This window comes from Aptenodytes forsteri, unplaced genomic scaffold (assembly GCF_000699145.1).
Source record: "Aptenodytes forsteri isolate BGI_AS27 unplaced genomic scaffold, ASM69914v1 Scaffold119, whole genome shotgun sequence".
In the NCBI taxonomy this organism is placed as follows: domain Eukaryota; kingdom Metazoa; phylum Chordata; class Aves; order Sphenisciformes; family Spheniscidae; genus Aptenodytes; species Aptenodytes forsteri.
This window is the reverse complement of record NW_008796165.1, coordinates 4,211,952-4,222,162: the sequence shown is the minus strand read 5'-3', so window position 1 is coordinate 4,222,162 and position 10,211 is coordinate 4,211,952. Positions and strand designations below refer to the sequence as shown.

The window sequence follows — 10,211 nt, the reverse complement described above, 5'->3', positions numbered from 1 at the left end:
GGCTTTTGCCGGATGGGAGCGGAGCGGGGAGGCAGGCCTGCATCTCGGTTCAAGTGGCATCCCCTGCCGCGTCTCATGGCACAGCCCCGGCACGGGGACCTGCCCCCCAGCCGGTGGCTTTGCTGCAGAGGAGCCCGTGGATGGGGCAGATGGGGGTGAAGGGAAGCAGGCAGCTGGGATCTTGGAAAAGGCAACACACGCATGGGTTAAATGCACAAAGATCACCTCCACAGGCACAGCCCCCGTGGAAAGCCGCTGGGCATGGCTGCGTCCCCGGCACCCGGCAGCGGAGCAAACTCGAGCCCAGCGGGGAGATCTGCCCCCTGAAATGGCAAAAGCCTTCTCTCCTGCTGATGCTCCAGGCCAAAGCCCTGCAGCTCTCATGTCTGCTTAGGACACAAGCAATCGCAGGCAGAAAAAAAGCATAACCAGCCTCGCCCAAGCCCAAACCAAGTGCTGTGCCAGGGGATGCCCAGTCCCCTTTCTCCCAAGCCTGGCTGTCCCCAAGGAGCCCGTGGACGGGGACTCAGGGAGGGTGCCCATGGAGGGACCCACCTTCGCTTGTCAGCGGCTGTGGGAGGGAGAGGGAGGAGCAGGGCCCGCAGCCGACGGCAGCACCCCAAGGGAGCGGGGCCCAGCTGCCAGCGTGCTTGGCAGCACTAGTCAGCAGCAGGCTATAAATACCTCTGACGGGAGATAGAAACACAAAAGCCGTCTCCACTTTCCTCAAATAGCTCGGCAGCCGGGCCAGACAAAGGCGCATTGACGGGACAGCCGTAGCGTACCAGCTGGGCTGGGCTCCGCCAGCAGAGAGAAAGCCCGTTCGGGGTCGGGACCTCCCAGCAAACCTGCCCTCCTCAGGGCGCAGCAGGGTCCCTGGCACGTGGCAGGGCTATGCTTGATGGGTGCCCACCTGCTCACACTCTCCCTTGGTGCAGGGGGGTTAAGTACCCAAAGGTTGCAAACCTTTGGGTAAAATCAAGCTGTTGGAGGTCCCAGCCCCAGTGCAGCCGATAGTTGGGGTGCAAAGTGGCGATCACAGTGGGTATTCTCCACCCCCTGCTCTTCCTTTGCATATTCAACACCAGCAAGCATTTTTCAGGGCTGGCAGGGAGCAGCTGAGGTTGGAGGGCACATGCCTGGAGCGACCGTGTCCCTGTGCTGGCACAGCTGGAAATGCAGGCAAGGCAGGAGTGAAAGGGGATGGGGCTGTCCAGGGACCAGGAAACAAGGAGTTACGGGAGCCGTGCCTCAGAGCGGCCCTGGAGAGCTGCAGTGTCACATAGCAACCCTTCATACTCCAGGAGCACAACAGGTTTGGCCCTGCTCACTGCGACTTGCGGGACCAAGGTTGGTCCTGGGCAGCCGGGAGCACTACATCGGCTAGAGACAAGTCCCCTGGCTTTACCCTGGCAGGGCAGGAGTGGGGCTAGGGGTAAGTGTGGGACCAGATGCATGCAGGAGGGCTGGGGAGGGCTTGGGAGGCTGGAGGGGAAGGAGCCGCTCACCCGTGCCAGGAGGAAAGGCTGGGGATGGGAGACCAGAGGGCTGGATGGACCATGTGTCTCTCTGCTGGATCAGCCCCAGCTGGCCGAGGCTGCTGGGGATGGAGGTGCTGGAGAAGGGAAGGCAGCTGCCACGGTCCTCCCCAGCCCCTCTACATCCAGCCCCTCAAGGACCCACGTGCTAGGAAGCATGGGATTTGCAGGGGGCAGGGAGAAGCAAAGCAGAGAGGCGGTGGGATGGAGAGGCTGGGGGACAACCCGCCTCCCCCAGACACTCAGAGCCATGTCTACTTTCCAGGCTACCCATATGGCTGAACAGCCCTCCCCAGAGGTGGCCCTGCCAACCCAGGTGATGGCTGTGGACAACACCGAAGCCCCTCCACTCCGGGCCACCCGCCGCGGCTCCCAGCCCCCAGCCCCTGCACGAGGCACTGAGGAAGGCAAACCGCTGCTCCTGCCCTCCCGCCGCAGCTCCATCCTCAGCACCCACCTGGCACCCCTGGCCAGCCGCCGCAGCTCGCTCGGGGCGGCCCCAGGGGTTAGGCACCCCTCCATCGGCCCCTGGATGCTCCACAGCCGCGTGAGCTTCTCCGGGCTCCCCCTTTTCCAGCCCATCCTCAAGACCCGCCTCGAAAACACTTACAGGATGCAGCCAGACAAAGGCTGCAAGTTTGATGCAGGGCAGGTACAGCAGGTGCTAGAGGGGGCCCTGGCCAGCACCCTGGGGACCATGGTCTACAGCCCTCAGGGCAGTGCCCCGCTAGCCCAGAGCCTGGCCGAGCTGCTGCGGAGCCAGGCGAAGGAGGTGGTGCCGCCCCGCTACAAGCTGGTCTGCCATGTGCTGCTGGGCCAGCAGGGCCAGCAGAGCCTGCTGGTGGCCAGCCGGGCACTGTGGGACCCTGAGAGTGACAGCTTCGCCTCTGCCACCTTCTCCAACACCTCCCTCTTTGCTGTGGCCACAGTGCATGGGGTCTACTTTGAGTAGCACCCGCCTCTCCCTCCACCCAGCCTTGTAGGGTTGCAAGGGGAGAGCAGCAGAAATAAAGAGGTTTGCTCCAGCTGTGGCTCATACTTGGTGGCTTTGGCCATGGTGCATGCAGGGAGCAAGGCATGGATGCACCTCAGTGCCTTGATGCTCACTGCAGCCCCCGGCCTGGGCTCATACCCACACTGTAGCTTCCACTACCATGGTTTGCAAAAAAAACCCAAACTGCAGCAAATACAACCCAAAAGGCTGCATCACCCTGGAGCAGGCAGCTGCCCAAGGCTATGCTACAGGGAGCAGCCCAGCCTGCTTCCCACAGGGCAAGCTGTTCCCAGGCAGATTGATTACACCAGCACTGGGGAAGGTGGTGACAGATCACCTTCAAAGCAAGCTTATGAAGCAGATGAGCCACCCTCCTCTTTCCTGGCTTCATTCCCAGCTGATATCCCATCACACCAGGTATCATAGTGCAAGGACCCAGGCAACCCACCCCCTGGGCCACAGCTGCCTTCTCCAGCTCAGCAGAAGCATGAGAAGAGCTGGGTTTGGTCCAAGGGCAGAGACAGTTGAGAGTAAGAGTTTGGCATCAGCAAGAAACTGAGGCAGCTCTAGGGCTCCACAGGCATCAGCAAGAGCTAACTCTGCCCTTCCTGCCAGCCCCAGGAAGGGCAGTAGAGGTACCACATGGGCTCCTCACCCCCATCCTGCCTCCCTGACCTTGTCCCCCAGCAACAGCCAGTGTCATGAGGGGTCTTGCCTGGCAGACAGAGCAGCCCTGGGGCAAGGATGAAGGTGAAGCCCTTTTGTGACCAAGGCCCCAGCTCCAAGCAAGGCAGACACAGTTTGCCCTTACACAAATAAATTTTTATTGAGGTGAGTCAGGGATGGGGGAGCTGCACATAGACAGACCAACAGGAAAATAAATAATTCCATATAAATAAGATACATAAATAGTCCCACATGGCAGAGACTGCCCTGAAACAAGAAACCTCCCCAGGTCCCAGTGAGACAAGGGCTTCTCCAGGCAAGCCCTCAGATCCCATCCCCCTACCCTTTATCAAACCTCAAGTTATACTAGACAATTCACAATTTGGGAGCAGACAGGGCACAGTGGAGCCCAGCACAGCCCCCTCCTTAGTGTAGCAGTTGTGGAGTAGCACATACCAGCCCACACAGTCCCTGGCAGGGCAGGCAGCGCCCTTCACCCCTGTCCACCCCGGGAAGGTGTTTTCCCTACCCCACAGCAGCCAAGCCTTGAGGTCAAGGCTGTGCCAGTCCTCTCCAGGCCATGCAGAGTGTCTGTGCAACTGGTGCACCACCTTGGGCAGGACAGCCCAAGCCCTCACTGCAGGCAGCTGCCAGCCAGGGCAGGCTGGAGCACCAAGCCACAAACGAAGCACAGCCAGACCCAAACCTGGCTGCAGGGCACTCACCCACCACCTCCCTGTGCCACCCCAGACCACTCCAAGACCAGCACAACAAGAGCAGGAGCTGCCAGCAGGAAGACAGCGATTGCCCAGAGCCAGGGAGCAGCAAGAATGTCCAGACCTGCTGCTGTAACCACATCCACAAGTCTTAGTCCAGAGTCCAGCTGAGCACCAGGATACAGGGTGCCCAGGTGGGCAGCCAGCACTACAACATATCTCCCATCCCGTGGGAGGGGAGGGAGAGACCTCTACATCCAGAGAGGGTCTCCCAAGGTCCCATGCTAGGCCTCAGCCCGTTCTTGGAGGAGCTTGAGGATGTATCTGAGGCGGTGGTGGAGCTCAGGAGAGCAGCCCAGCTCCTGGATGCTGCACAGCTTGTAGGTGTAGGAGTTGCGCTCCCGGTTGATGTAGGTGACAAGGCAGGAGTGGTCAGGCTTGCTAATGATCACCTTGGTGTGGTCATTGTAGAAGTTCACCTAGGAGACAGGTTGGGCTTGGTTTAACCCACACTTCCCACAGCATGTCACAGGAGCCAGGATGGAGCCACACTTCCTGCCTCAACCCGTTCCTCCTCCCTGACCTGCCCAGGAGCATCCCTGCTCCATGCCCCACGGCGGGAACACGCCAGCCCCAGCACCGGGGCAGATGGAAGCGGCTGACTGAAGCGTCATCTCCCCCATGGGCTGGACAAGCTGTGACCAGCAGTTCCAGGCACTGGAGCAGCATCCTGCACCCACAGCTGTTTTCACAGCTGGACCTTGCATTTGGGCTGTGGCAGACAAGATCTAACACAGGCCAGGAGTCTCCACCTAGCCTCCTCCCCACAGGGGTCTGGGCACCTCCACTGTGCCCCACATATACCTGAAGGGTGCCACTGCTGAAGAGCATGAGCAAGGCTTGGTCAGTCTTCACCCACTGCAGGAGGAGCAGGGCCGGCTGCCCGAGGTCATCTATGCTAGGCAAGTCACCTCCCTTGGAAAGAAGGGTCTGCATAAGCCACTGGTCCCATACATGGGAGCACTGCCACCAGCATACACACAGCAAAACCTGCACACACCCCCAGTGGGGTCCCCACTCCTAGGACACAACTCTCTGGGTGTCCACCTGGCCACAGTCTGTGAGCAGGGAGCCCCACAACCCCAAGTGGTGTGGTCAAGCCATGACCCAACATCCAGCCTACCCATGATCCCCGCCCAGGGCCCCAGCACCCACCTTCATGAGATGCTGCTCCATGTAGGATGCAAAGTAGCGCAAGACACTCATCTGTCCCTGCAGCTGCTCAGGGATGGCAGCCACAGAGAACACAAGGTGTTTGCTGTTGGTCGGGTTGTAATGCACAGTCCTGGGAGGGAGCAGACCATGAGCTTCAGGGCCACCCAGCACCAAACCCACCCCGGCACAGCCTTCCCTAGCCCCTTCAACCCGAGGGGCTTCCCCAGAGACACCAGCCCCTTCCCCATCGCTTACCTGTGGTTGGGGGAAAGTGTCATGTGCGTGCCGTTGTTGAAGAGGACCCCGATGCTGCGGTTGGAGAGCTGGTAGCCAAAGCCGTACTTGTTGGAGTAATCCACCCACTTGCTCACCCAGACAAAGTGCTCGTGGCGGGCCAGGGAAGCCGGGTTTTTCTCCGCTGGTGGAGAGGAGAGGGGGTGAGCAGAGCAGGCAGCCAGCCCCTGTCCACCTCACCTCCCCAGGGGGGAGCAGACCCCCCCACAGCAGGCTCTGGCAGTATTTAAGGTACCCCAAATAGCAGCTGTGCCTTCATCCCATGGGGAAGGGGATGCACAGCACCCTATCCCATCCTAGAGCAGTCTGACTGGTTTACCTGGGGGCATGGAGGAGAGGCAGGTCCGCAGGAGCCGGACAGCCGACTCGATGATGGCAGAGGCAGTGATGCAGTCTTCAAAGGCTGTGGAGAGAAGATGACAGGTTGAGTCAGCTGGCCCCGCTATCAGTCAGGGCAGGACAGGAAGCTCAGGGCAGGCTTGGGGTGACCTGAGCAGGTATTGCTCACCCTCACAGCTGCTGGCCATCGTCCCCCGGATGGAGGGGGACACAGACTTGTGAGATGTCTCCTCCACCACTGTCTCCACAGGGCTAGAGCTGGCACTGCGGCATGATACGGGGGTGGCCTGCAGAGAGACCTGGCTTTATCACCATCCTGCCTGCTCCCCCAAAGAGGGGTGTGCACGGGCTCGGGGATGGTCTCACCTCATTCCCTTCCATGGTTTTATAGCTCATCTGCCGGCAGATGGAGGTCTTCATCAGCCCAGTGACCAGCTTGGAGATGTCATCCTTGTCCTCCAAAGAGCCCTTCTTGGCTGAGGAGAGAGCAAGCGATCAGCACACTGCTGAGCACAGGGGATAGAGACATTTGGGCAACCCCTCCCGGTAGCTCAGCTCTCCCTCATCTGCTCCCATGCCCACAGTGGTGAGGATGGTCAGGCAGCTGCCTCCCGCTTTCACTTCCCAGTTCTCATGCAACACAGGCCTTCCAGGAGGAACTGTCCCTGTGGGTTGCAGCACAGCATCCGCTCTCCAGGCACACACCCATGCCTGGCCACCAGCACCAGAAGGGCAGGGGCAAGCCCAGCTTGTGCTGGCCCCAGGCAGGGGGTCTACAGAGACCCATCAGGAGGTCTCTCCAGGAGACGGGACCCACTTCTCCCTGGAGGAAGGGTCACCCAGAGGCTCCTGGGCAAGTGCATGGACTCACCCTTGGGTTTCTTCTTCCCAAAGAGTGTCTTGGTGACTTTAGCAAACAGACTCTTTGCTGGGTTGGGAGGACTCAGCTCTGGAGCCATCACACAGCTGCTGGGAGGGAGCTTCTCAGGCGTGTAGCCCTGCAGAGAGGTCAAGGCAGAGGTTTAGTTTCCATAGCCCACGTGCTCCAGGCAGAGCAGCTGCCCTGGGCTGACCGCAGTCACTCACAGCCCTCCTGACAGCCAGTCTGTGTTTCTGTCAAGCCTTGACCCCACAACTGGCATCAGTACAGGAAACAGCCCATGCTATAGGGACAAGGCAGCAGGAGCACACCAGACACCTCAGTTCCCCTGGCTGGCATTTGGGCAGGACAGTGGCTGCTTCCTTTGAAGGACTTGGGCTCCAAGGACAGCACCCTGCACAGCCCAAAAAGCCTCATCCCACCTGGAGAAGGGTCAAGGCCAGACCCCCACCCACTCACCTTGAAGAACTCATGGTCCAAGATCTCCTCAAGGGTGAGGCGGTCCTGGGGGTTGCGTCTGAGGATGCCAGCAATGAGGTGTTTGGCAGGCAGGGAGAGGAAGACAGGGAGGGTGTACTCCACCTGCTTGATACACCTGTAGGTCTCCTTGAGGTCGGAGGTCTCGAAGGGAGGGTTCCCACACAGCAGGGTGTACCTGGGAGGAGACACATGTGCCACCGTCACATCCCCACCAGGCTTGTGACTCAGCAGCACTTAAAGCAAGGAAGTTATTGGCATTTGGCCGGCCACACCTGGCCAGGAGCACCACTTCCAGCCTGGGCAGCCGCACTCACATCCGGCCACACTTCCTCCTAGCAACTGTTTAGAGCAAAAGGCGAGGAGCCCTGGGGAAGGGGAGAGGGCTGGCAGAAGGCCACCCCACTGACACCGCTCCCACCCCCTGTACGGCCACCAGGGCAGAAAGCAGAGCAGGAAGCTTGCGGGCAGCAGCCGGGCGAGGAGCTGGATGTGCTGAAGCAGCACAGCTATCGCTCCCCGTACAAACAGAGCAGCAGCTGCCACCAGCCACCGAGATTTTCCGTTGTTTATCAGGTTCACAGGGTGATCAAGCCTGCTTTGAACTGGAGTTGAGCGCAGCAGGAGAGCACCTGCCCTTTGCAGCTCCCGCTTGCGCAGCCCCCAAGCAGCATCCCGGGACGGCTGGCAGCACCCGCTCCAAAGTGGGGCTCAGCAGGATCCGGCCGCCCACTCCCCTCCCCCTGTCTTTCGGCAACCGCTGCAAAACCAGGAGGCAAAGCGCAAGAGGACTTCCTCATCATGGCTGCTCCACAGCCCGGCTCTCCCCCACCCTGCGCAGGCAGGGCTGCCTGGACCCCTCCCCACCCAGCAGCACAGACTTACATGACACAGCCCAGAGACCACACATCCGACTCTGGCCTATGGCCCTGCCTCAACAGCACTTCCGGGGCCAGGTAGTTGGGGGTCCCACATATTGTCCTGTGGGGCAGAGCGCCAGGTCAGTGCATGCTCCGCATCCCCTTGCAAACAGCCTTCCCGCACCCAAGCCCTGGGATTTAGCTTGCAGCCTGTCCTCCCCCCCCCCCCTTGATTTTGCTCTTTGTGGCCCAAAGCACCCTCCATCTACAAGAAGCCCCATACAGACTCACCCCCCACCCCCCCAGCTCCCGGGGTTCAGGAGCAGCTGCTTCTGGGGAGCCGTTGGGAAGAGCTTGTCCTAGAGCCAGGGAGGAACAGAGCCTTTGTGTCCCAGCCCCGCACAGCCGGCAGGGCAGCCGGGCAGGCACAATAGCAGTAGTCAGCACATTGTTCTCCCCGACGGCTTCAAGCTCACTCCTGAAGGAGCCACAAAGTCCCCAGTCCCCTCGCCTTGCCTGCAGCTGGGGCAGGAATGACCCTCCCATCCCACCCCAGGAAGGGGCCCTAAGGCTTCCCCTCCCCAGGCCAGGAGGGACCACTGACCCCTCCACCCTCCCAGGAAGTCACAGGAGGAAGAGTGAAACCTCAGAGGGCTCTGGAATAGGGAAACCTCAGACTTACTTTTTCTTCTGGTCAGAGATATCCTGGCAAGCAGCTAGACCAAAGTCCCCCACTTTCAGCTCCATGTTTTCATTGATGAAGAAGTTGCCTGCAAGTCAAGGGCAATGCATCACCACAAGTCCCTCTGGGGCAGCTCAGTCCCCACACAGCACCCAGCCCCGACCGCAGCACTCACCGAGCTTGAGGTCTCTGTGCAGGATGCCCTTGAGGTGAAGGTATTTCAAGCCTGAGATGATCTGTTTGAGGTAATAGCGCACTTCAGGTTCCAGCAGAGTATGGCGGGCCTTCCAGATGTGGGCCAGGGACTGCAGAGGGAAAGAAGGCAGCTTGGTGATGGCAGGCAGAGAGAACAGGCAGCCCTGCTGACTAGGCAAGGGGCAGGCAGGGTCAAAGCCAGTTCTTCCAGAAGTTGCACATCCACAAGTAATCCTTCTTCCACAGCCATGACCTCATCAGACTCCCCACACAAGGTTGAGGTTGCTCAGCACAGCCAGGGGTACCACTGGATTTATGGTGGCCCCACTAGGAGCTAAGGGCTGCCAACATGAGCAGGCAGCCTGAGTAGGACAGGCAACCGGCAGTGTCCCCAGTGCCATGTGAAACCACACAGGTTATGGCTGAGCTCAGAGGGTATGACAGAGCAGGCAGCAAGGCAGCCCAGGAGAAGGAGGGTGCTAACAAAGCACCTCAGATAAGGCCTGCTCCAACCAGCCACAGCTCTGTTTAGGAGATCCTTTGGCAGGGAGGCCACACCAGTGCTCACCTTCCTACTGCAGTGCTCCAGGAAGATGTAGATGCTCTCTGCATCCTCAAAGTAGTGGGAGAACTTGACGATGTGCTTGTGGTGCAAGTCCCGGTGCAGCTCAATCTCATTGGTGATCTGAAAGGGAGCAGCAGTCCCAGGTGAGCACAGGGTCCCTGCTGTGCCCCACCAGCCCAGCACCCCACCAGCCCCACGGCACCCACCTTCTCCCGCTGGTGGGGTTTAGCCACCCGGCTGTGAGGAATGACCTTCACAGCATAGGTTTTGTTGCTGGAGAGGTCTGTCATTTCATAGCATCGTGCAAACCCACCCTGCAAGGGAAGAGGTGGTTATGGATGGGTGAGAGACAGCTCTTCGCCCCTGCCTACGAGCCGCCTCCTCCTCCTCCATTCCCTTGCAGCACAGCCCAGCAAGCATCACACGCTCCCTCCTGCTGCATCACCCACTAAGATCTGAACTATGATGCTCTCAACCAGGGATTTTCTTCACCCAGTTCCTGTAAAACCTCCAGGGCGTTTTTCCTCCCACCATGGCCGGACTCTGCATCTTTCCACATGACAGATCAACGTGGAAAGTCCTGCGCAGGGCAGGGAGCCCGGCAACCGGAGGCCACCGAAAAGCAGCCCCATGGAGACAGGTTTTTCCTGCCGTGATGTCAGCCTCCAATCTGCACACTCAGCCACCGAGCCCGCCCGGCCCGGGCTGGGAACCGGCACCCACCTCCTACACACACCGCTGGCAGCGGGAGGAAAAGTTGCGTGTGGCGGAGCGGCGCGGGCCGGCACCC

General features: G+C 60.1%; 3 protein-coding genes across 3 annotated transcripts in view; 1 reads left to right on the top strand and 2 right to left on the bottom strand.

Moving 5' to 3' along the window:
- The window catches only part of BTBD19 (BTB domain containing 19), a 9,509-nt gene extending 8,746 nt beyond the window's left edge, over positions 1-763 (bottom strand). The window contains 2 exon segments of the mRNA XM_019474133.1: positions 556-571; positions 685-763. Coding sequence (XP_019329678.1) covers positions 556-571; positions 685-763 — 95 coding nt within the window.
- A 1,049-nt stretch (positions 764-1,812) lies between these two features.
- On the top strand, positions 1,813-2,490 carry TCTEX1D4 (Tctex1 domain containing 4). The gene has a single exon (XM_009287298.1). The coding sequence runs from the start codon at positions 1,813-1,815 to the stop codon at positions 2,488-2,490; it is 678 nt and encodes a 225-aa protein (XP_009285573.1).
- Positions 2,491-4,026: 1,536 nt separating this feature from the next.
- On the bottom strand, positions 4,027-9,732 carry PLK3 (polo like kinase 3). The gene is made up of 14 exons (XM_019474150.1): positions 9,628-9,732; positions 9,425-9,541; positions 8,837-8,966; positions 8,662-8,749; positions 8,005-8,100; positions 7,102-7,297; positions 6,634-6,760; positions 6,129-6,238; positions 5,932-6,049; positions 5,743-5,826; positions 5,385-5,547; positions 5,130-5,259; positions 4,779-4,889; positions 4,027-4,393 (listed from the first exon to the last, which is right to left on the bottom strand). Exons 1-14 carry the CDS (start codon positions 9,709-9,711, stop codon positions 4,199-4,201), a joined length of 1,749 nt encoding a protein of 582 aa, XP_019329695.1. The 5' UTR covers positions 9,712-9,732; the 3' UTR covers positions 4,027-4,198.
- Between the last annotated feature and the right edge of the window lie 479 nt (positions 9,733-10,211).